The sequence below is a fragment of the Rhinolophus sinicus genome, chromosome 14 (genome assembly GCF_057876585.1).
Source record: "Rhinolophus sinicus isolate RSI-liver-muscle chromosome 14, RSI-T2T, whole genome shotgun sequence".
NCBI classification, from domain to species: domain Eukaryota; kingdom Metazoa; phylum Chordata; class Mammalia; order Chiroptera; family Rhinolophidae; genus Rhinolophus; species Rhinolophus sinicus.
The window spans coordinates 3,805,829-3,827,234 of NC_142514.1; the positions used below are offsets into that span (position 1 = coordinate 3,805,829).

At 53.4% G+C, this 21,406-nt stretch overlaps 1 protein-coding gene and 1 pseudogene across 4 annotated transcripts in view; one reads left to right on the plus strand and one right to left on the minus strand.

Annotated features, from left to right (window-relative positions):
* The window catches only part of ACOT7 (acyl-CoA thioesterase 7), a 92,998-nt gene that overhangs the window by 22,251 nt on the left and 49,341 nt on the right, over window positions 1-21,406 (minus strand). For all 4 annotated transcript variants that reach the window (XM_019746775.3, XM_019746776.3, XM_074334181.2 and 1 more), the window contains exons 6-7: window positions 16,537-16,623; window positions 3,126-3,242 (exon numbers count right to left, since the gene is read on the minus strand). In XM_019746775.3, the coding sequence (XP_019602334.2) occupies window positions 3,126-3,242; window positions 16,537-16,623 (204 nt within the window). The remainder of the gene's footprint in view (window positions 1-3,125; window positions 3,243-16,536; window positions 16,624-21,406) is intronic.
* LOC148755306 (huntingtin-interacting protein K pseudogene) lies at window positions 3,270-8,064 on the plus strand (annotated as a pseudogene).

Sequence of the window (21,406 nt, forward strand, 5' to 3'; positions counted from 1 at the left end):
CACAGAAGATACTTGAACAACCTAATGACTGAGAAAGTGAGCTTGTGTCTACAGAATTCAGCCGTAAGGAGAGAAGCCATTTGGAGTGGGTTGCACAGTGCCCCCCCCCAAAAAAAAAGATAAGTCCATCCAGAAGCTCAGCACGTGACCTTATTTGAAATGAGTGTCTTTGCAGGTGTCACTGAGTTAAGGATCTCGAGATGAGATCCTCCTGGATTATGCAGATGGGCCCTGAATCCTGTGACAAGTGATGGAAGAAGAGAAGAGAGGAGGCCCCATGAAGACGGAGGCAGGGGTTGGGGTGATGCAGCCACAGACCAAGGCACGCCTGGGCCACCAGCGCTGGAAACAAGGGAAAGTCCTCTCTATAGCCTTGGAGGGAGCCTGGCCCTGCGACGGAACTGGGAGAGAGGAAATTTCTGTTGTTTTAACCCCCCAGTTTGTGGCCATTTGTTGCACAGCCTGGGGACACTCACACGCGGCTCTTCACAGCACTAAACTTTCCACCGCCCACACGCGGACACGCATGCTGGGGTTTGGCTCCTGCCAGAGGTCCCCGGGGCTCAGTGACGCCGCCTGAGACCGCGGGTGGCAGCAGGTCTGGCCCTTTTGGCCCCTTCACATTAGAGCAGAACTGCAAGGCGACAGGAGAAGGCAGCTGCTCAGAGGCTGCGCCCTAGTGAGTCCCGTGGGTTTAAAGTGGTCTCAGCACGTTTGCATCAGTATCAACGTTCAGTCGCCCCCAAGTTTCTGACACAGCTGCACTGCCTATTGTCAAGAACCTGGAGCCCGCAGGCGACCCCCCGCCCCAGCTCATCCAGCCTCGCTCTGTGTCCCCCCAGAAAGGAGCACAGGACATGGGAGCAAAAGGAACCGGTGAAGCGGCAGTGCCTGCAGAGGCCTCTGGCCCCTGGAATCAGAGATAAAAGGGGACAATTCCATTTCTGAAGCAGGCGCAGCCTGTGTGCTGCCTGAAGGGGGTGAGACCTCAGCCCCGGAAATGACCTGCACGCTCGCCTACGGAGCCACAGCACAGAGAGAGCCGACAACTTGACACAGGGATATTCCTCTGGGAAACAACAAATAAGGTGTGACGGTGTCCAACGGCCACCGGGGGACACTGGCATAGAAATAGGCCACACTCCGTAACTGTCACTTTAGTTTGGCCCAAATTCCTCACACAAAACAAGACATGACCTGAGAAAACAGGCAGAACCCCTGCTCTTCTGGGTCCCCAGGCCAGCCGAGTATAAGGCAAGGCTGGGATCCCCAGGGGGCCCTGGGATGGCCACGCAGCCACCCCCACTCACTGCCTGAAGGAAAGCAATCCACAGTGGGATCTCGGCCAGAAATCACAGCCCCGATCTCTGTGTTGGAATGAGAGGAACCTTTCAGAAGCGGAAGTCTTCGTAAAGCAGTTCCCCACACAGGAGGCCGGGCTCTTCCAGGTTGCTACATTAATTCCTAGAAAAACCACTCGACTCCAGTTAGCGCTCATGGTCTCCCCTCAACCAGGAACCACCCACCAGGAACCAGCCATGCCCCTCCTGGGATCTCCCTTGAAAGTGAATTCTGGTCATACGGGGCTGAGGGTGCAGTGGAGGTGGGGGTGCGGGAGTGGTGGGGCTTTCAATGGTTCTTTGCTTCTAACAAAAGTTGGCTGTCCATCTATGGGACCATCCCTCAGTGGCAAAGCACAGCTGCTGGCCAGGCTGACACCAAAGACACCAGCTGGCTATCTAGGAAAGTCTAATTCTTTTCTTGGTTGGCGTCTCTCAAAGGGCATCGGGAGATGCTGACCAGGGCAGCTTCCCCGGAAAGTCAGTGTGGACTTTGAAGCCGTATTTAACAGTGGAGCCATGATCGTGGAAACTTACCCAGGGAGTCATTCTAGAAAAAGAGGCATGGAATCATGGCAAACAGGCACAATCCTTTCCCAAAAACTCACGCCAGCACCGCACACAACACCCAAGGCCCATGAAGGAAGAGCCAGACGGACAAGGCTCAGATTCTGAAACGGCACTGGGTCCGCATCGTGGCAAACACCTGCCCGTTAAGCAGGGATCTGAGAAGCAGAGGGGAGCAGGGCCACAAACCGCCCTCTCCTTAGCCCGAAAGCACCCTAGATCCAAGTCGGGCAAGCTTAACTTGCTCTCGATGACACCAGGGAAGGGGGGTGACCCTCTAGCCTTCCACTTTCAGGATGCTTTGTCACCAGCCACAGGCGTTCAGGTGCCAGGCGTGTCAGCAGGAGCAGCTGCAGGAGAGGGGACGGCGGCCAGGCTGGGTCTCAGCTGGACCCGGCGGGCCCTGGATGAGGCCGTTGTGGCTCCACTGCTTCTCAAGCCCCCGGCGAGGAGAGTTTAGCTTCCCCTTCTTCTACTTTGTCACCCCCTACGACCAGGGACTGTTCTGACCCGACAGCTTTTCCAGCAGACTGTTTTCACAGCGAGGCTTTTTCAGAATCAATACCAGGCTCTCCCCAATGAAATGCTACTTTCCAGGGGCTCAGAGCCTCATCACAGGAGACACAACACGAGAGAAATTGCCACATGTTGGGAGGGGACACTCGCTTTACACATTCAGACCAGCAGTATCGTCTGACGAATGTGGGAGCTGTGCACGCACTCGCCACAGAGGCAAAGGCACCGAGACCCCATGTGGCCTCCAGTGGGACGCCAGGACTGGACTTCTGTGCAGGGAACACTAGCACACGCCATCACCGCCCCAGGTGGAGCAGGCCAGCTGGCTGTTCCTCACTCCTTGCTTATCTGCTCCTCCCAGAGGGGAAGCAGCGACGCGAGGTCTGGTGGTGGTCGACGCTCACGGAGACCGTGCGGAGGGGTCTCTGCCGGCTCCATTCGCGGGGCCTCTGCAGATAGTTTACGCCGCTCTTTAGCAGGATAAAGGCTCTGACCATATCAGAGCTACAGATTTTACCAGATGAAAAAGTCAGAACAACGAGCTCCAGGCTCAGGGATGTGTCCACAGGACAGAGCACAAGACTGGCAAACGGGCAGACGCCAGGGCCCAGGCGACACTGGGGGTGAACCTAAAGCAAACGGTGCAAGGGCCCCAAGCAGCCACAGGCCACCCTCTCCCCTGCGACAGCAGCGTTCTCTTACCTTTCCTGATCTTGTCGTGGAAGTTAATGGCGTCCACGGAAGCCGTAACTATGTTGGTCTTGCAGTGGCGTGCGGCCACAATCCCGGCTACCTCATCCATGAGCTTCATGGTGACACCTGCAGAGAAGGGGCACATGGCAGATCAGACAGGGGACAAGGGGAGACTACTTCCTATTCTGGAAACAAGGCATAAAAAATAAAGCCCTCCCAGACCCACCGCCAGGGGCCGCACAGAGCTGGGGTTGGGGGTGGGCAGGTGTAATCCTGGCTTCCTCGGGAGCTTCTGAAACCTGATGTGACGTTCCAGGATGCTAACAAAATGATAATCCTTTTCCTAACCTCTAGATGGCTTATCCTGCCAGGAAAGTTTCGTTACAATACCCACTGGGGTGGCTGCACCAAAGTCAGATGACACGACATGTGTTAGTGACAACACGGCCGATTCAGAGCCCTCGCACACCGCTGGTGGGGATGGAAAATGGTGCAGCAGCTTTGGAAGCAGTTTGGAGTTTCTCAAAAGGCTAAACACAGAGTTACCACATGACCCAGCAATTCCACTCCTAGGTATACACCCAGGAGAACTGACAACATGTATGTATGTGGACACAAACACAGTCAACACACAAGCAGAGTCACGACAGTACCACTCACAATAGCCAGGAAGTGGAAACCCAAATGTCCATCAACCAAGTGATGGCTGGGCAGAGATCCATCCACACAATGGAATACTTGGCAATAAAAAGAGACAAAGCACAGACACACACCACAACATGGATGAACCTTGAAGACATTACACTGAGTAAAAGCAGCCAGTCACGAAGCGCAGTGTATGATTTCATTTACATGAAATGTCCAGAACAGGCAAATCCATAGAGACAGAAAGTAGATTAATGGTTGCCAGGGGCTGGGGGATTAGAGGGAAATGGGGAGTGACTGCTAACGGGTATGGAGTTTCTCACAGTCTAAAATTGATTGTGGTGATGGTTGCGTAAGTCTGTGATTAGACTAAAAATCAATGACTAGTAATGGGCGAACTATATGGCGTGTGAATTATATCTCAATAAAGCAGCCTCACGGAGGCCAAAGCGCCTTTAAAACCCCTGGCCGCACAGGTGTGCTTTTGCTCACCCCCTTTGGTTTGATGGGCTCCCAACAGCACACCTGCTAGTCCCTTAACCCCCATTCTTGCCCCCGTACAACACATTATACCTATTTCATATTTAAAATTTAAACCATATCATTTATTAGGTTGAACTACGTGAAATTACCAATATTTAACCATTTTTGACCTATAAAAGCAGCAAAGAGATATTGATCAACTCAACTGCTACCAGAAATCTTAGAAAGTCATGTAGACTCACCACAGAATGATTTCTAAAAATCCAGACAGGCAGGACGCCAGGCTCACAGGGAATCATGGGGAGGGAAGGGCTTGCAGACGCAAACGCCCGTAGGGCCAGGCAGGTGACACGGGCAAGGAGGATGGAGATGCCCCTCGAAAGGACAGCTGCTGCTGGGCCCCTCCCTGCAGCCCCAACCCCTCCCCCAGGACCAGCGTCTCACTTAGACAGTGGTGATTGATTAAAACTCTCTTTACTGTGTGGGGGAAACAGAGTGTAATGTAACTAGAAGAAGAACAGACGCTCCTTCTGCACTGGACCAGGGGCCTCACAAATACAGCAGAAGACACTACTTCAGACGGAGAGAGGGCGTGTCTGGGAGAGGCCCGGGGGCTCCATACACTCTTCTCTCTGCTCGTGTGTGTATTTGAACATTTCCAGAATAAAAAGCTTTGTGTTTTTTAAATGAGTGTTCTTGATAAAAGAAATCATGCTTTCATTACCATCACTTTCTCTGATGGGCGGTCCTGCTGCCACATGATGATAATGATAAACGACCGGGACACCAAGAGCATTTGCCACATGAAAGCACTTTCCGAGTCTGGTGCCCTATCCTGCTCAGTCTATGCAGGAAGGTATCAGCACCCCCACTTTTCTAAGTAACAACAAGGCTCAAAGTCACATGGAGGCGAGTTCTAAAGAGGGTTTGAATGAAATGCTGCGGAAATGGATCTTTTGAAAGGAAAGAAATCAGAGGCACCAGGTTTAATCCCAGGTGACGGAGGCTGGGGGCAATGGAGGTTGGGGAGCCAGGTAGGGCAGCACGACTCCTGGCTTTAAGCAACTCGGGGATCCGAGACACGGGTCAGTTTGCTTTGAGAGGGGTCTCTGCTGGGCTACGTAGTTACTGGAAATGACCTCTGGCAGCCTTGCCTACGTCCACCACGAGGCCCTCCTGGCCTTTCTCACCAGCAAAGGGCCTCGGCCCGTCAGCTGAGCCCCTGGCCCAGGACTAGAGAAGCAGTGATGCCATTGTTGGCAGTGAACTACACACGAAGGACAGCAGCTGGTGCTTACCAAGGTCCAGGAGGCATTGCCCAAGTACACTGTGGAGCTGCCCGGGCTTGGAGGCCAGCCTGGAGGGAGGGAACTTTGTTCAGTTCTCTGATGTACCCAAGCGCCCGCTCTGCGGTGGGCTCGAGTACTGAGTGCAGGATGAATACATGAATGAACGAATGAGTGACTGTTGACCTTCCCTGGACGGCAGCCCTATGGGGTAGGCGCGTTACCCCATTTTTCAAAGCAGGAACCCGAAGTACAGACAGGAAGGCATGTGAAGGCACACGATTCGTTCAAGGTAGAGAGGGGACCAGCCCCTGACCACAGAGCACTAGAGGCCACCAGCGCTGCCTCGTGACCAGGAGCGGCGAGACTGAGACTCCAAATGGGGTTCCTGAGATATGATTATGGAGCAGAGTTCAAGACCATGACAAGAGGCGGAGGTGGCAGTAAAATCAGTGTGTAGGTGGAAAGGTCAGGGTCCCAGTGCTGCCAGGGCAGGCCACCAGGGGGCGTCATCAACTGAGGGTGGTCTTGTTGGGGCGGGAAGGATAAGGAGGCGGGAAAGGAACAGTTTCAATGGGAATTAGTGTTTAGAACGCAGAAAGCACCTACAATGAACTCCCTTCTATATGTCCCCCAAAGCAGAAGCTGTTAAGAGTAAATGGAAGAAGTTGTAATCAGCTCCTTCCAGTTGGGGTTTTGCCCTATTTATCTGAAAAGCTGGAAGAGATTGCACAGGGACTTCACTGTTACTAACAATACGAGCGGACCCAAAGTGTGTGCGCCAGCGCGGCCTCAGAGCCCAGGGCGGGCGCGGGAGGGCACGAGCAGCTGGGCGAGTTCTGACGCCACATGCCCCCATCAGCCCTGGTCCAGGAGCCAGGCCATCTGTACCACGTGCGCCATGGAAGCCGGCACCAGGTGGGGACATGCCTTATTGTCCCTGTGCCCCTGACCAATTCTGAACCTGGGAAACAGCGCACAGTCAAGGTTTGCTGGGAGGAGGGAGGGAAGAAGGGAGGACATTGACCAACACACCACACTCAACGCAAGAAAGCAGCTCCGAAAGCAAGTTGTCAGGCCCGTGTCTGGGCAACAATCTGGCTCAGTCACAGGTGAGGCCAGGAAAGGCCTGCTTATCCTAATCCACAGAAACCCAAAGCCACGTGAGCTAGGTGACTCGTCTGGTAACAAAATTGATATTCAAAACTATCTTGCGGCGGTGGAATCAACATGGCGACCGAGGGGGGTGTAGAGCTCGAGTTGGAGACTGAGACCAGCGGTCGGGAGCGGCCTCCCGAGAAGCCACGGAAGCATGACAGTGGTGCCGCGGACTTGGAGAGTCACCGACTATGCGGAGGAGGAGGAGATCCCGAGCTCCAATCTGCAGACGGCCACGTCCGTGATTGGAGACAGACGTTCCCGGGGGCAGAAAGCCAAACAGGAGCGGGAGAAGGAACTGGCAAAAGTCCCCATCAAGGAGGAAGACCTGGAGCTGATAGCGACGGAGATGGAGAGCTCACGAGCAGCGGCAGAGCGGAGCTGGAGGGGGCACACGGGCAACGTGGCAGAGGCTCTTACTGCCCTAACCAGCTGATTTGTGCTTTCTCAGGTCTACCCACTGGATTAACTTATTCCAATAAAGACGTCTTTTTTTTTTTTTTGCAGTTGTTATTAAAAAAACAAACAAACAAACAAAAACTATCTTGCTATGTCTGTTGGTAGTGACATTTAAAGAGCCCCCCAATCGTCAACATACAAATGTGAGCTGGGAGACAGGGGAGGGCACTGTGATTAGCTGCGAACCTGACACAAAACACTGGCGTCACGAGGAAAGACCAACACTCATGGATTGAGCTCACGGACTTCCAGTGCCAGGTAGGGGCGTGGCGGATCCCACCATGCACGTCTACTAGCAGATTCTACCCCAAATCAGGGGTTTACCACAGGTGCTGGGGACAGCAGCCGGTGACAAGGAGGCCCAGCGCTCATCTGCAGGACGCGGAGGTTGGGAAGAACTGGTCTGCTCCACAGGATAGGGCCTGGGGGGGCTCCCACAAGGGTCCCTCAGACCATCTCGCCCACTTCCATTCATCTGTACCTCCCGGGGAGGCCACGGTGGGGTCAATGGGAAGTGATAGGACGGTAGATTTCAGGGTTCACTACGTGGAAAACGTCCTGTCCAAAACTCCAGTGTTGACCTTGAAGCGAGGGCTCCAGGCCCAGTGTTGTGTGAGGGAAGCTGTGGGGTCAGAGATGGAAGCAGACACCTGCCCCGGAGAAGACAGGCCCCGCGGGAACCCTGCCGGCGACGCGGCTCCTGGAGTCTGTTGTCACAGACACAGCGCTCGGTGCTGCTGCAGTGAACTTGACACGGGAGGAACACCGTGGTCCTTTGGGGTCCCACGTGTAACGTGAATTCTGGTAGCTACAGAGAGGGAAAGGAACTGATCTCATTCAACCAAGAGTATAATAAAATGTTGATTTCCAGCCCTCTTCCCTCTTCCTGGTGAGGAACAAGCCTGGACCTTACCGCTACGTGGGCTGGTTCTGAGACAGTCTTGTTATCCGTTGCTACTAGACAATGACAGGTCAAATGGCCTGTGCAGAATGAAGATAACGAACAATCCACATAATTTCATCCCATCATGACATGTTTGTAAAGACTGCTACAGTAACAGTTACCTACAACTGTGACATAATATATTACAATCAGTGTGCCAATGGAAAAACACATTTTGTTAAAAAAAAAAACCACACAAAAGAAACGACAGAAATCCGCCTGCCTGGTGCATGACTGGTTTCCTCTTAACTCTGCCCGACTGTGCCCTGTCTTGCCAGAGGAAGCCACCATCTCCCCTTCACTTTTTAGACTTTAATTAAAAAATATCCAAGTCCCCCCACCCCAATGCCTCTTTCCAGTTCCTACTGGAAAATCTCATCAGCTTCTTCCCATTTAAGTAGAGCAGGCGCTACCGACACTGGGAAAATAACTGGCAGATCAGTCTGTCGTGAGCTATCCTTATTACCCAACATTCACCATGTATTATAAAATACGAGAACAAAATTGTGGGCTCTGCTGTCCCCGGATACTGCATTCACTCCAGGAATTATGGGAAGAAAAAAATAAGACTTGCTCGCCCCCTAACAAACATATAGATAAACATCGGGTCGAAAAGATATTTTAGAATCTAACATTTAACTGCTTACAGGTGTGTTTTTTTACATATCGACATGTTGATGGGCTTCAAAATAGAGGCTTGGCTTGGCTTTCCCAGGTCAGACTGGCTGGGTCACACCTGCCTACAGACCCAAAGCAGCAGTGAGCAGCTCAGAGCCCAGGGCTCTAACGCACTGTGGGCGGCGATTTGAAAAGCCCAATTTCTATATTTAATTCCAAGTGACGGAGTGTGGGTGCCAGCCTCCTGTATTAAGAAAAGGATAGAAGGTTCATCTTATTTTAACGAGCCCACCCTTTGGTACTGACAAGGGGTTATTCTAAGAGCCAGCTGAGTGACAGCCTCCCCAGACAGCCTGGTTCCAAACATACCCACGGGCATCTCTGTGAACTGGGACCAAAGGCAGCGGAATATTAATTGAGGTGTTTAATAAGGATTATTTTGGGCAATTACTGCATACTGTAGTAAAGATGATGGGTTTCTAACATCAAAATGTCAAAAGTGGGAGCTCTGGCGGAGGCCTCAGGCGCAGCTGGACAGGGGCTCTGGCGTGCTGGGGGCGTGGCAGACCCGGGGGCCAGGGAGGGATGCCGGCCACGTCCTATCCCTCACATTCCGCAGCAGGGAACTTGAGACGGTCACCATTCCACCTGCCTGCTGCTGCTGGAGACTCAGTGCCTTCCCCGTTTTCAACAAGAGCAGGGGAAGTAGGGCAGGCGAATTCCTGTCCCAATTGCCATGTGGTCCAAGGGAGAGGTGACGGCGGCTATGCAGATGCCCCCTCCACAACCCACTCTGGGGAGGGCAGGCCAGTGAGGGTTGCGGCCCCGCCCAGACTCCATGCAAGGCGAGGTCGCATGTTTGAAGGCCAAGAACCATTCCAGTGGGTGTCAGTTTCCTCGAAGGAGTCTCGACTGAAGTCGGGTGAAGGCTGATATTTAAGGATTCTATGTTCATGATGTTGAACCGGAAAGATACTGTCAGGGGACATCGGCCATGTGTGTCCCTAATGATCACAGCTAAAGAGGAAGCAAAAGCATCATGTGGCACCCAAAACAGAAGACCCCAGTACACCTGTAAGGAAGGACATTCTCTTGCTGTATGGCTGACCAGGTTTCCTCAAGCAACATGCTTCAACTTTCCGGAAGAGGGTGGACTGCTGGCCAGCAGGGACCCAGAACCACACGTGGTCCCCACTGGAAGAGACTGCTGAGGACCAGCGAGGGCGCAGGACACCAGCTTCTGGGATAGGTGTCAGCGGGGTCCTCTGACCAGGAAGCACGGATCAAACACTGGCCAGGGAGGGGTGGGAGGGGCCAGCGTTTCAGGATTTTAACTGGACCCCGGAGCCGTCTGGATAGACAGGATGCTCTTTGGGGCGTTAGCTGCCGAGAATGACGTTTTTGCAAAGATTCTTAGAAGGTGAGAACTGGAAGGCATGTGGCTGTCACAAACTGCCACTCTCAGCTTCAAACCAGCATCTGCTTGCTCACCTCGTGACCCCACAAGGCCAGAAGTTCCTCACACGTAGGAGACATGCCTTACTTGTCTCTTTCTTCCTTCTCCCCGACCAAGGGCATGACAGTCTGCCACACCGTGGGAGTTCCGTTAAATGCGGCCACAAAGCTGGAAAGGAGCATCTGTGCCTCACTCTGTATTTTCCAGTGCAATCAAGTCTTCCTACAGGTGCAAAATACTGCTTTTCACAACCGCCCACGAAAATAAGCATCTGGGCAGGGAGACTCATTCTACACCTCGTCCCCCAGATGTCCTCTGCTTGGGCCACCAGGCTGCTCTCTGCTTGTGTGCCACCTGCCGCCTTCCCCCCAGGGGCTTGCCATTTCTTCCTTCTGGCCCCTCCTTCAGGTCCTGGCTAAGCTGTGCAGGCCCCCTGGGGACCCCTGGGCAGCCACGTGTATCCCCTTGGCTGCTGGACATTTGTGTGGAGATTGTTGTGAGAGGCCTGTCTCCTGACTTCTCATGTGGGGCAGTGTCTGCGTCATGCTCTGCGACGTCTCCGAGCCTTGGCACATGGCAGGTGCTCGGTAAGTGTCACTCAGTGAGGGAGCCACCATCACATCACGTGTTCCCTGCATGAGGCATACACAGGTTCTTGCATGCTCCTCTGGGTGGTGGCTAGCCCACTGTCACCCCATATGGCGCTTCTGTGGTCTTTCTTCTCACACAGGGACTGTCTTCACTCCTTCCAGATCATTCATCCAGCACGCTGCATGTCCACTCTGGGCCAGGCCCTGTTCTCAGTGCTGGGGATGCAGCAGTGAATAAAACAGACCAAAATCCCCACTCTGTGAGCCTCCGTTCTGGTGGGAGTGGCGAGCCAACAGGAACAATATCTGTCAACGAGTGGGAAGTGTTTCGAAATGCAGGTAAGCAGGGTCGGGGGATGGGGGGCGACTTTACCCAGAGTCACCAGACACCTGAAGAGGCAGCTGTGCACTTGTCTGGGGGACTGCAACCCGGGCAGAAGGAACAGCAGCCCGGGAAGAAGGAACAGCAGATGCAAAGCCTGCAGGCAAAAGTGTGCTCCATGCATCCGGGAGCATGAACCACGGAGGGGAACACTGGAAGGAATGGGCTCGGGGGAGCTGCAGAGCTCGTGTCTGACACTAAATAGGAGAGGCCCGTCAGCAATGCCAGGGGAGGTCGCAACAAGGCAGCTGGAGCTATAAACACATGAGTCATCGGCCTAGGGCAGAGGGAAACCCAATGAGTCACAAAGCAGCGAGTGTGTGCAAGGATGGGGCCCCAGGCGCCAGATGCTTTCCTTAAAGCCAGGAGGGAGGGTCCCCGGGCCTCGGAAGGAGGCTGAGAGGAGGGGCCCATGACCACTGGTCTCAGCCACGGCAGGTCAGAGGCGACCCTGGAAGCGTTTGCAGCAGGTTCCAGAGATGGCAGGGACAGGAAAAGCAGTGGGCAGACAGCTGTCCAAGGTGCTGAGCAGAAGGGGGAGTGCAGACGCAGGAGCAAAGGTGGGGCCAGGGAGACCTCCCTGTCGGGGCAGAGAAGACTGGCGTCCAGCTGGTGCCCCTGGGGGCCGTGTCTGCCTGGACACATGTGAAAGTGGAGACCTAGGGACCTAACTCTTACTAACCCACTTTCTTTCCCAACGCAAGTGAACCACTGAGCTGGCAGCCCTGGGGGTCAGCAAGATCATCCTGACAGTTGGGCCCCAGCACAGCGGCACTCCCCCAGAACCTCCCAGACGCTGAGAGCTGGGGGCTCCTACCTAACTGATGAACTTATCTGGAGGCTCGCAACAGCGCAGGACAGGAAACAACTCATCCTGGCCACTGATTTTCCAAAACGACAGCTGGTCAACACTCATGAAAATCGAGAGAAAGATTAGGTCCACAGGCCACCGTCCCATTGAAGATGCCCGGCGCCGCCCAAGCTTGGGAAGACGCCTGAGCGGGACATAAACATGTCAATGTCCATGGAGGAGGTCACAGAGGCCACGGGGCTGGGTGAGGAGGGGTGAGGGAGAAGGCCCAAGACAGCCCCTGGGGGAACTACCCTCAGGGACAGGTGAGAGGAACAATGGAGGCGTGCTCACCACAGTGGGGTGAGGGGCCATGCCAGCACGCAGCGGTCCGAGCGCAGCACCCGAGTCTCACGCGGCCACTCTGATGCCACCACAGTGTGGGAGGATCGTGTTTTCAGAGAGGATGAGGGCAGGACACGCAGGGAGGACTCCAGGGGTGGCGGGGCCGGTGGTGTCCAATGCTCTCAAGAGGTTGAGGGACTGGGGTGTGAGGACTTGGCTGCTGGATTTGTTGAGACAAAAGCACACCCTACGGGAGTTTCTGAGGGCCCTGGACCATCAGAACCAGCAGGGCACTCATCATTAGCAAGAGGTCTCCAGGCCCAAGCCCAGACCTGCTGCAGCAAAGCACCCGGAAGGGGCAGCCTAGAGCTGCGGAAGCCAGGCTGGAAACACAGCAAAAGGGACTCTTCTCGAGGGCAGTGGTTCTCCAAGTGTGGGCCCCAGACCAGTAGCATCAGCACCACATGGGCACTTGGTAGAAATGCAGGTTCTCGGGCCCCTCCCAGACCCATGAACACTGGGGTCCTCAGAAACGGGGGGGTGGGGCCCAGCAATTAAGAGCAGTGGCTAGTTAACCTCAGCATGAAGCAGAAACACGAGAGTGGGAGAAGTGGGGCAGATACATTACAAGTAAGAACCACCCAGAAACTTCAAACCAAACAACCTGTAATTCAGAGAAGCAGGTAAAGGAATGAAAAGTCAGGGGGAAGATCAAGATGGGCCCGGAGCTGGAGGCCAGGATTAGTGAAGCTCAGGCTAGAGGGACAGGCAGAGGCGTGCCAGGTGGAGGGGGAGAACCCAGTCCCAGGACTTGTGACCAGAAACCCCGGAAACTGGAGGGTGACGCAGTAATGCCTCTGTGTCCTGGGGGCGAGTGCCATTCCCAGCCAGGAACCGTTTCCCACATGCTGGTTCAGAAAAACCACCTTGCGTGCATGCCGGAGAACTTCCCCCCATTAGCTCTCCCTTTCTTCTACAATAACCCCAGGATTTAATAGACACATCTGCCCAGCTAGACGCCCCTCCCCCAGCACCTGTGGCCACGTGGCTTTGCTGGGCCAACAGGATGAGAGCACAGCGTGGCTGTGGTTTGCTGGGGTGTCCTCCACTGCCTTTCGGGCTGGAACCCTGACGCAGTGACGTGTCACTGTGCACTACACACAGGGAGGCCCCCAGGGACGGCAGACAGGGCAGAGGGAGCCTGGGCCCCCACACCACGGAGCTGCCACATCAGCCCTGGACCTCTGACAAGTACATCGGCGCACAGGACAGCATATATGTCTCCCTTGTCAAAGCCACTGCTGACTGGGGCCCTCATCACAGCAGCTGAGCCTTTATCCTGGTTAATACCTTTCCTGCCTCTTGTAGGGAGCCACTGGAGGACGTGTTCTGCCAAATCCAGCAAAGAGGTCCCAGGAGCGTGGCTGAGAGCAGGCACGGGAGTGAGCAGTGCAGCTGGAGGGGGGCAGAGCAGGACTCTGCAGGGAAATGCTGGCACCAACAATCACCCGGCAGGCAACACTGGACTGAGAAGCATGTTATACGCTGCTAGAGGGTGGGGGAGACTTAGCTGGTGTTCAGGAGAGTGGGAAATGAGGCGATAATGAAGGACTGTTGCAACAAAACCACACAAGTGACTTAATCGTAGTACTCTACCCACCTGAGCACTGAGTGGTACTTGCCAAGCATAAGCCTGAAATTTACCACCTAAGAGACGTTTTGGAGCATTGCGTCGTGTACCAGAAGTGGAATGGCTGGAGCGAAGGCAGGACAAGGGGTAGCTGTTTTGTCAAAAGCCATCTGGACCACTGCCACAGAATGCTTTGCTTTAAAAGAATTTAAAAATAAAAAATAAAGTGCCAAAGAAAACGCAAGGCTGTGGAAAGTTCAGAAGGGAGGAACTCCCTTTGGAGATGCCTGGGTCTGCCCTGAGCAGGCCCTGAGCTAATTACATTAACCCCCAGGAAGCCTCCCTTTCCCAAGACCTGGCCACAGCCGTCTGGACTTGGGGAACGTGTTTCCTCACACTGTCTGGCTGGCCACGAGCAGGGGCTGTCCCTCTCAGGCTGGGAAGCTCACCTGGAAACAGCCGACAGAGGGCTGGGCAGGGAGAGTCCCAGAGGGAAGTAATCGGAGTGAAGCTCTCAGGAAATCACAGAACACGGGGCCCGGGAGGAGTTTTCCAGACACACACACAGTACAGAATTACTGAATAAAAGCCCAATTAGCATGCACCTTGGCTCACTGTCTTCTGCGACTGGCATCTACTAAACTACAGTTTAGGGAAGACTTTCCATCAAATGATTGTCGCTGCCACTCCTGCCAACAGTATGTCCGCTGCGGGACACAGGAAACCCGTCCTGCTTCAGCACTGAGTCCTCACTTGGCTCATTCGCGCCTGCTTACTTACCAGGCACTATAAGGCATGAGGAGGTTTGGGACCAGGCTTCCCCCCGCCCCGGTGGAGACACAAAACCCCTATCAAAATAGGCATTAATATTGTAAAGCCATTGTGCGCACATTAAAAAATGCGTCTGAGTCAAATGAAGCAGTGTAGGTTCTGTAAATGAACATGACACACTGCCGATTTCTAGGACATTCAAACACGTCTCTCACTCCTTGCATCTCACTGCCGCCTCAGCCCGTGAAGACAGAGACTGCACATACTGTGGACTTTTCAGAAAGGAGACAGCGAGGATGGAAATGCTACCTCTCGGCGAACTTCCACCATTTGAACGAAACAAGCAGAAATTCCAGCATGGAGTTTCACAAACTGCAGGTAGAATGGAGCTCTGTGAGGCTCAAAGACAATCTTAGCAGTTACAGCAGCCTGCGCTTCTGACTGTTAGGCTCAGAAGAGCGGGCTGTCCCCCGCTTCCAGGAGGGAGACAAGGGCTGGTGAAGAGGAACAAGAAAGCTGATGAGACCACAGCCGCACAAGGCCACGGCTGTTCTCAGGGCAGAAAGATACTCTGTCACAACATTCATGGGCCTAAAAGGTACTGTGTGTTATCAAGTAGAGCTTTCCTTGGGTAGGACCCGAGGTAATCAGATCCAAGAGCATTATAGCTAGCATTTAGTTGAAAGAGGAAAACAATCATGAAATTGAAAGAAGAAAATACACAAAAGAGGATTAGTTAAAAAAAAAAAAAAAAAGAAACAAACTTTAAAAATGTATCTCAAATCAGGGTACACTCTCTGATTCTGACAGGCCCAGAGCCCATTATCCCAAGCTTCTCAACCCGAATGTGATCTGTGCCACTCATTCCTGGAACGAACTTCTGCAAAATGCCTCTCTGACTCTGTGTGAGGCCCTGGAGCCAATGCAATGAGTAAGATCGAGCCCTACTACTGAGGCACTCCCTGGTAGAAATACCAATGTAACCCTGCACAGAGTGGCACCATTGAGCTGGGTTTTGAAGGATGAATAGGAGTTTTCTAAATGAAGGAAAAAGGAGAGCGTGGCATTCCAGGCAATTGGAAATGACAGTGCAAATGAATGACATTGTACAAGTGCCTGCTATGCCTGGGGAATGAAGAATAGTTCAGCACACCCAGCGCAGCAGAGCCCAAGCTGCCATCACCCACACACTATCACGACTTTAATGACCATCTATCTGTACCACTTAACAACGTTCTCTCCTTATATTTTTCTTTCAATTGACTTGTTTTTTAAGTTTACTTTAATTTCATCTGAGATAACATCCATTAATTTATGGGCTTGATACTACTTAAATTTTCCCTAAATCGCAAAAAAATAATTACACACTATTAAAATACAAGTGTCCCTCCATGAACCTGGAGGCAAGCCCTCTTGTGTTCCAACTGTTTTTCCTGAGCTAAGAGCCTGTGTTGTTTGAGCTAGCATCTGACCAAAGGAAAAAACAAATGCAAACATCAGCAGCAAAAACGTTTGTACAATTAGCCACTCTGTTAGTGGGTCATGACATTACTCCCTGGGGATGTCAGCACCCCCCAAAAGGCCCGACCCACAGGCAGCCACTAAATACCTCGTGGCTGTAAATTCCCTGGATGTAAGGGACACTGTGTTAGGACAGGACAGTCTTCCATCTGACTTTCATTGCAATTTTAAAAACAGGAGCCAACAATGTTCCAGTAATTTATTATGCAACCTCTTGAAAGTTTAAATTTGTGCTTCACTGAACACAAGAGCCTAAACTGGGTCAGACAGCAGCATGACTTCCCAGGGGATGGACAAGGACCCAGTGAACAGGAAGGGAACAGTGACCATCAATTATCCTTACCTCCGTGCACAAAGCCGTGCAGTGTACAGTCCGAAGGCCCCACCAGGTGGATCAGGCTGGACTGGCTGTAGCCGACCGTGTTGGGCTCTGGAATGGCAAAGGGGAGACATGAGGCCATGGGACACACCAATTCCACAGCTGAACGCTCTGACCATGCTCACACCCCAACGTTTGCATGGTCACCGAAGGCAGACCATCAGCTTAAATCGGTTTCTCTAATGAAAACCGTGGTCTCAAAACAGGCTCCAGCCGGTGAAGGGGAAGGCTTTTGAGGATTATCAGCCGCTTTGTTAGTGGGTCATGACATTACTCCCTGGAGACACCAGTGTCGCCAGCAAGGCCCTGCCGCAACCCATGGGCAGCCACTAAACACCTCGTGGCGATAAGGTCCCAGGCTTCGAGTGGCCCTCCGTTATGGTAGAGTCTTCCACCTGACTTTCATTCCTGATTTTATAAACAGGCACCAACGTTATTCCAGCAATTTGTTATACAACCTCCCGAAAGTTTCAACTTGTGTTTCATTAAACACAATGGTACTGGAGACTCAGAACTGGATCAGACGCCATGGATTCAGCCTCCCTGGACCCCACCCTGGGACCCCTGCCAGCCCTCAGTCCCTGACGAGCCCAGGGAGACACAGCCCCCAAAGGTGTGCCTGCTTTTCCCTGCCACCAGCCAGCCCTCCCGTCCCCCATTCACCTTCCCAGGATGGTGAATCCCTCACTCAGTGCTGTTGCTGAAATGTCTGTAAGAGGCTGCATTTCAAATAAAAAGATGAAACAAAGCCCAGCCTCCAGAAGGCGGGTGTTATACCTGGACCCTGACTCTTCTAACAGACGTGGTAACACCGATCTAGGGTCTTCTGAGCGAACCCTATGCTGCGCACGCCTCTGTCTTCCCAAAGCGTCTGGGCAGGGTGGCGCTCATCTGTTTCCTGCCCGGACAAGGGGGCCCATGCCTGTCCCAGCAACACCCAGCTGCTGAGTAGGCCAGCCCACGGGACACACCACAGGTGGGGTAAGGTCCTTTCTGTATTTGGCCAGAGACAAACCTGAGCAAGAAGAGATGTTGCCTAACAGCCCAGGGCTGGTGGCACGAGGGTCCCGATCCAGAGGGTGGTCCCTGGGGTCCCCTAGGCACCCACAGTCCCCTCGGAGACTTTGTCGGAAGCTCCCCCACTGGGATTTCAAACTGAGTGGCTGCCCGAAGGGTGATGAAACAGGAGCGCTGGAGCTCAGGTGAGCAGAGGCCACTAAGTATCTACTTCCAAACTCAGACACCTTCTACTTGCTTTCCAGCCTCCCAGCTCGCGAGTGAAGTGCCACCTGCTCTGAGGCTCTGCAGGCAGGACAGAGAGCCACAACCACTGCTCCAGGACCCTGAGGAGCTCCCGGCCGGAAGGGCCCTAGGCAGTATCGGAAGCCACGGAGTGGGTCCAGCTCTGGAAAGGGGTCTCATTTTTATCTGTGGTCAGTTGCATCTCCGGGGATTCTGGCCGCCGGCCTGCTCTCTGCCTCCCTCGCTGACCCACTGTGCGTGACTGTTGGAGGCAGGCTCCCTGCCAAGAGGTCCCTTGGGTCTGTCCCGGGCTCTGCCAGGAGGACCCTTGTGCTGGCGAGGGAAGCAGCAGTCTGTCATCGAGTCAGCAGCGGGTGGGCAGAGTGGAGAATTCCCACCCGAGAGGCCCCATTCTAGCGCTTCCCATCCAGCCTACCCGTCTGCATGTGGCCAAGTGGTCCTGGCACAGGGACAACTCTGTGCAAAGGGACGAGGGCCACACAAAAGGCTTCTGGGAAAGGCTCTCCAGGTGACCCCTAGGACTGCAGTCAGTACAGATGACCTGCAGCCTTTGCCCAAGGGAGGGGGTGCTCCTGCTGCCAGCTGCCATTTCAGCGCAGGTCTCCCAGGATGCGGGGTGTGTGTGTGTGTGTGTGTGTGTGTCTGTCTGTCTGTCTGTGTGCAGAACAGTAGACGACCTGAGACCCACTGGGCCTCAGGGTAACATGGCGCGCCCAACACGCTGCCTGGGATGAGAAAAAGGCCTGGGAGATGTCCAGGCCTCCGCCCTCTCCAGTTCCCACTGTCACTCAGAGTGGAAAAGACACACCTGAGATCCTTGTGCTGCAGGAGGGGCGGTGACAGTCCCAGCTGGTCGGGGCACACCCAAGGACACGCCTACAGTGGTCTCAGGCACCCAGACCCTGCCTGCTGAGATCGGGTGGAGGGGTGCCACCTAAGGAGCCACGAAAGATGCCCCAACCATCAGAGAAACCCCCAGCCAGTCCTGCCAGCCCACAGCACCCCCAACTTCAAAGACTGTCTCCCTGGGGCCTGTCCCTCTGCAAAGCGTGGGGGCCGAGAGTCACGAGGCCCGGAGGACCAAGGGTTCCCCACGCTGCTTTCATTGGCTTTGTGTCCCCCTCGTAAAAGACAGGGAAGTGACTATTTCATAGCATGCACGGAATCTAAACGCCTCAGATTTGGCCCAATCTCAGGAACTGCTTTGCCCATTAAGAGATTTGCATGTAGACAAGGACAATTTTTTTTAAATTTCAAATAACGGAACATTACATATAAAAATCTTGGTCATGTCAAATATCTACTTATTCAAATGACAAGCAATTTGAAATAACAACCTAGTCAAATCAATGCACCCACTGTTCTGTAGCAATGTTTAAAAATATCAATTAAGCCATGTCTAATAATTTAATGTCCCTAGAATTTGCACTGATGAGCTTTTACTAAGTGAAAGCACCAAAATTCTGATGGGGAAAAAAATACAGTCATGTACCACAACCCCCGTCTTGGTCGTGAACCATAACTCACTCGGGTAGGGACTGTCCATTGAGACCCAGATGTGTGAGCCTTCCTATTCTTTCCCCTTTCGAGGTAACCCCGAAAGCTACCTGTTACAGATAGGGAGCTACGAGACCATAAGGGCCTGAATCCCACCACTGGAGGACAGGTCCTGATTCGGACTTTATAAGAAATACACCTCTACTGAGTGACACACTAGGGCTTTAGGGTTTAGCTGCTACCATGACCTTGACAAACACAGTGCCTAACCTTTGAATCCGCAACTTCAAAATGACGTGGAGAACCTGAGTTAGGTCCTCAGGGCAGCAACGGGCGAGGTTCAGCAGGGCCATAAACAAACACAAAAACTTCCCTTTTCTGTTTTCAGCTAAGGAAACTGAGGCACAAAGAGGTTAAGTCCCCTCCCCCAGACGCAGAGCTGGGATTCAGACCCGGCCACCTGACTCCAGAGCCTACTTTCCTCGCCCCTCACCCGCTGCCTAGAACGAACGTTGACGGGCGCAGGATGATGGGGCGTCCAGCCCTCCCTGGACAAGCCCACGAGGGGCCCTGGGCACTCTGCTGGCTGCTCGGAGCTCATCAGCCTGTGGGTGTCGGGCACTGGCTGACCCCAGGGAGGCGGGGCCCAGGCCCGGCTGCTCAGAAACCAGGCTGGGCAGACGTGCCAAGACCCCAGCTGCACTGGCAGGGGGACCAGACCTCAGGGTGAACAAACAGTTTTAAACCCAAGGGCCGGGGCTGATTTTGTCACAAACCCAACAGCCCCCAAAGTGGACAGTCAGTTGTGGCCAAATAATCTCTACACTACCGAAGTGGGGTAACTGATGGCCGTGGATTGAAGAGTTCAAGGTAGAAAACAATAAGAGAAGCTGGGTTTTAAGGAACTCCCAGACTCTGAAAAGACACCTGAAGAATGAGGTTGGTCCCTCCTGGGGGTTGCTAGGCAATAGCTACAGACGGCTGGAATCTGGTTCTGGTTTCAAAAGGGATGGAGAGCTGCAGATACAGAGCGACTTGTGGGTGGAAGGGGAGAAGGGTCAGGGGATGGGGCCAAACCTGCCACACCAGGTTGTGGAGGGGGTGCTCCCATGGGAAGGGGCTGGAATGTTAGAAAGACCCCCAGGGCCAAGTACACACTCAACTCTTCACTGTGAGCTGCTGTCCCCATTGATACAAGCACACCCACCAAATCTAGCCCCTGCCAAGCCATCACACAGGACATGGTGGCTCGTTCCAACCGAGCCCATCCCTGCTCTGGTCACTGCTTGGAGAGAAGCAGCCCCACCCACCCTGCCAGGGTGATGCCGATTCTGCCAGGAAACTGAAGCGGGGAATGTAGAGGACGTTTAAAGAGTAAAGGAAGCATGGAGAAGTGACTTCTGGAAGAAGTGTTGATAAGCCAGCCCCTGACCCAACCATCTGACAAAGATGCATGTTTTGTGGAACACAGAAAAGTGAAAAATAAAAGCCTGTAAAAATCTACCAAGAAATCTTAAAATTCAGAATGCCACCTTTCATTAATATCATTGGAGAATATAGATTCTGAAAAACATTATGGATCAGATTTATAATCAAACAGAGGAGGCAGACAGAAAACAATCTTATGAATGAAGGAATTTAAATTGATTGAAAACCGTGAGTAATTTTAGTTTCCTAGACAGTCGGTTAAAGGAATAAACCAACACCTCACCTCACGGTTTCAAAGCCTGAGACCCGGCCTCGGTCCCTGGCATCTGGCTCCCACCCCAAGCACTCGCCAGAAATTAGAACGATTGTGGGTGGGTCCAAGCAGCCCTACATACCACCCAGCTCGCCCTTCCTTGCTGCTGGTGGGCTGACATTGTCTCTCACCTCTGTCTCTTATGGATTTGGGGCCCACCTGGGTAATGCCCCTCATCTCCAGATCCTTAACTTGATTTCATCTGCAAAAGCCCTTTCTGCAAATAAGGTCACAGTCACGGGGTCCAGGGATTTGATGGGGATGTGTCTTCTGGGGGAGCAGCCCACTCCAGCTTCTCTCTCCCAGGAACAACCTCAGCACTAAGTCTGTACC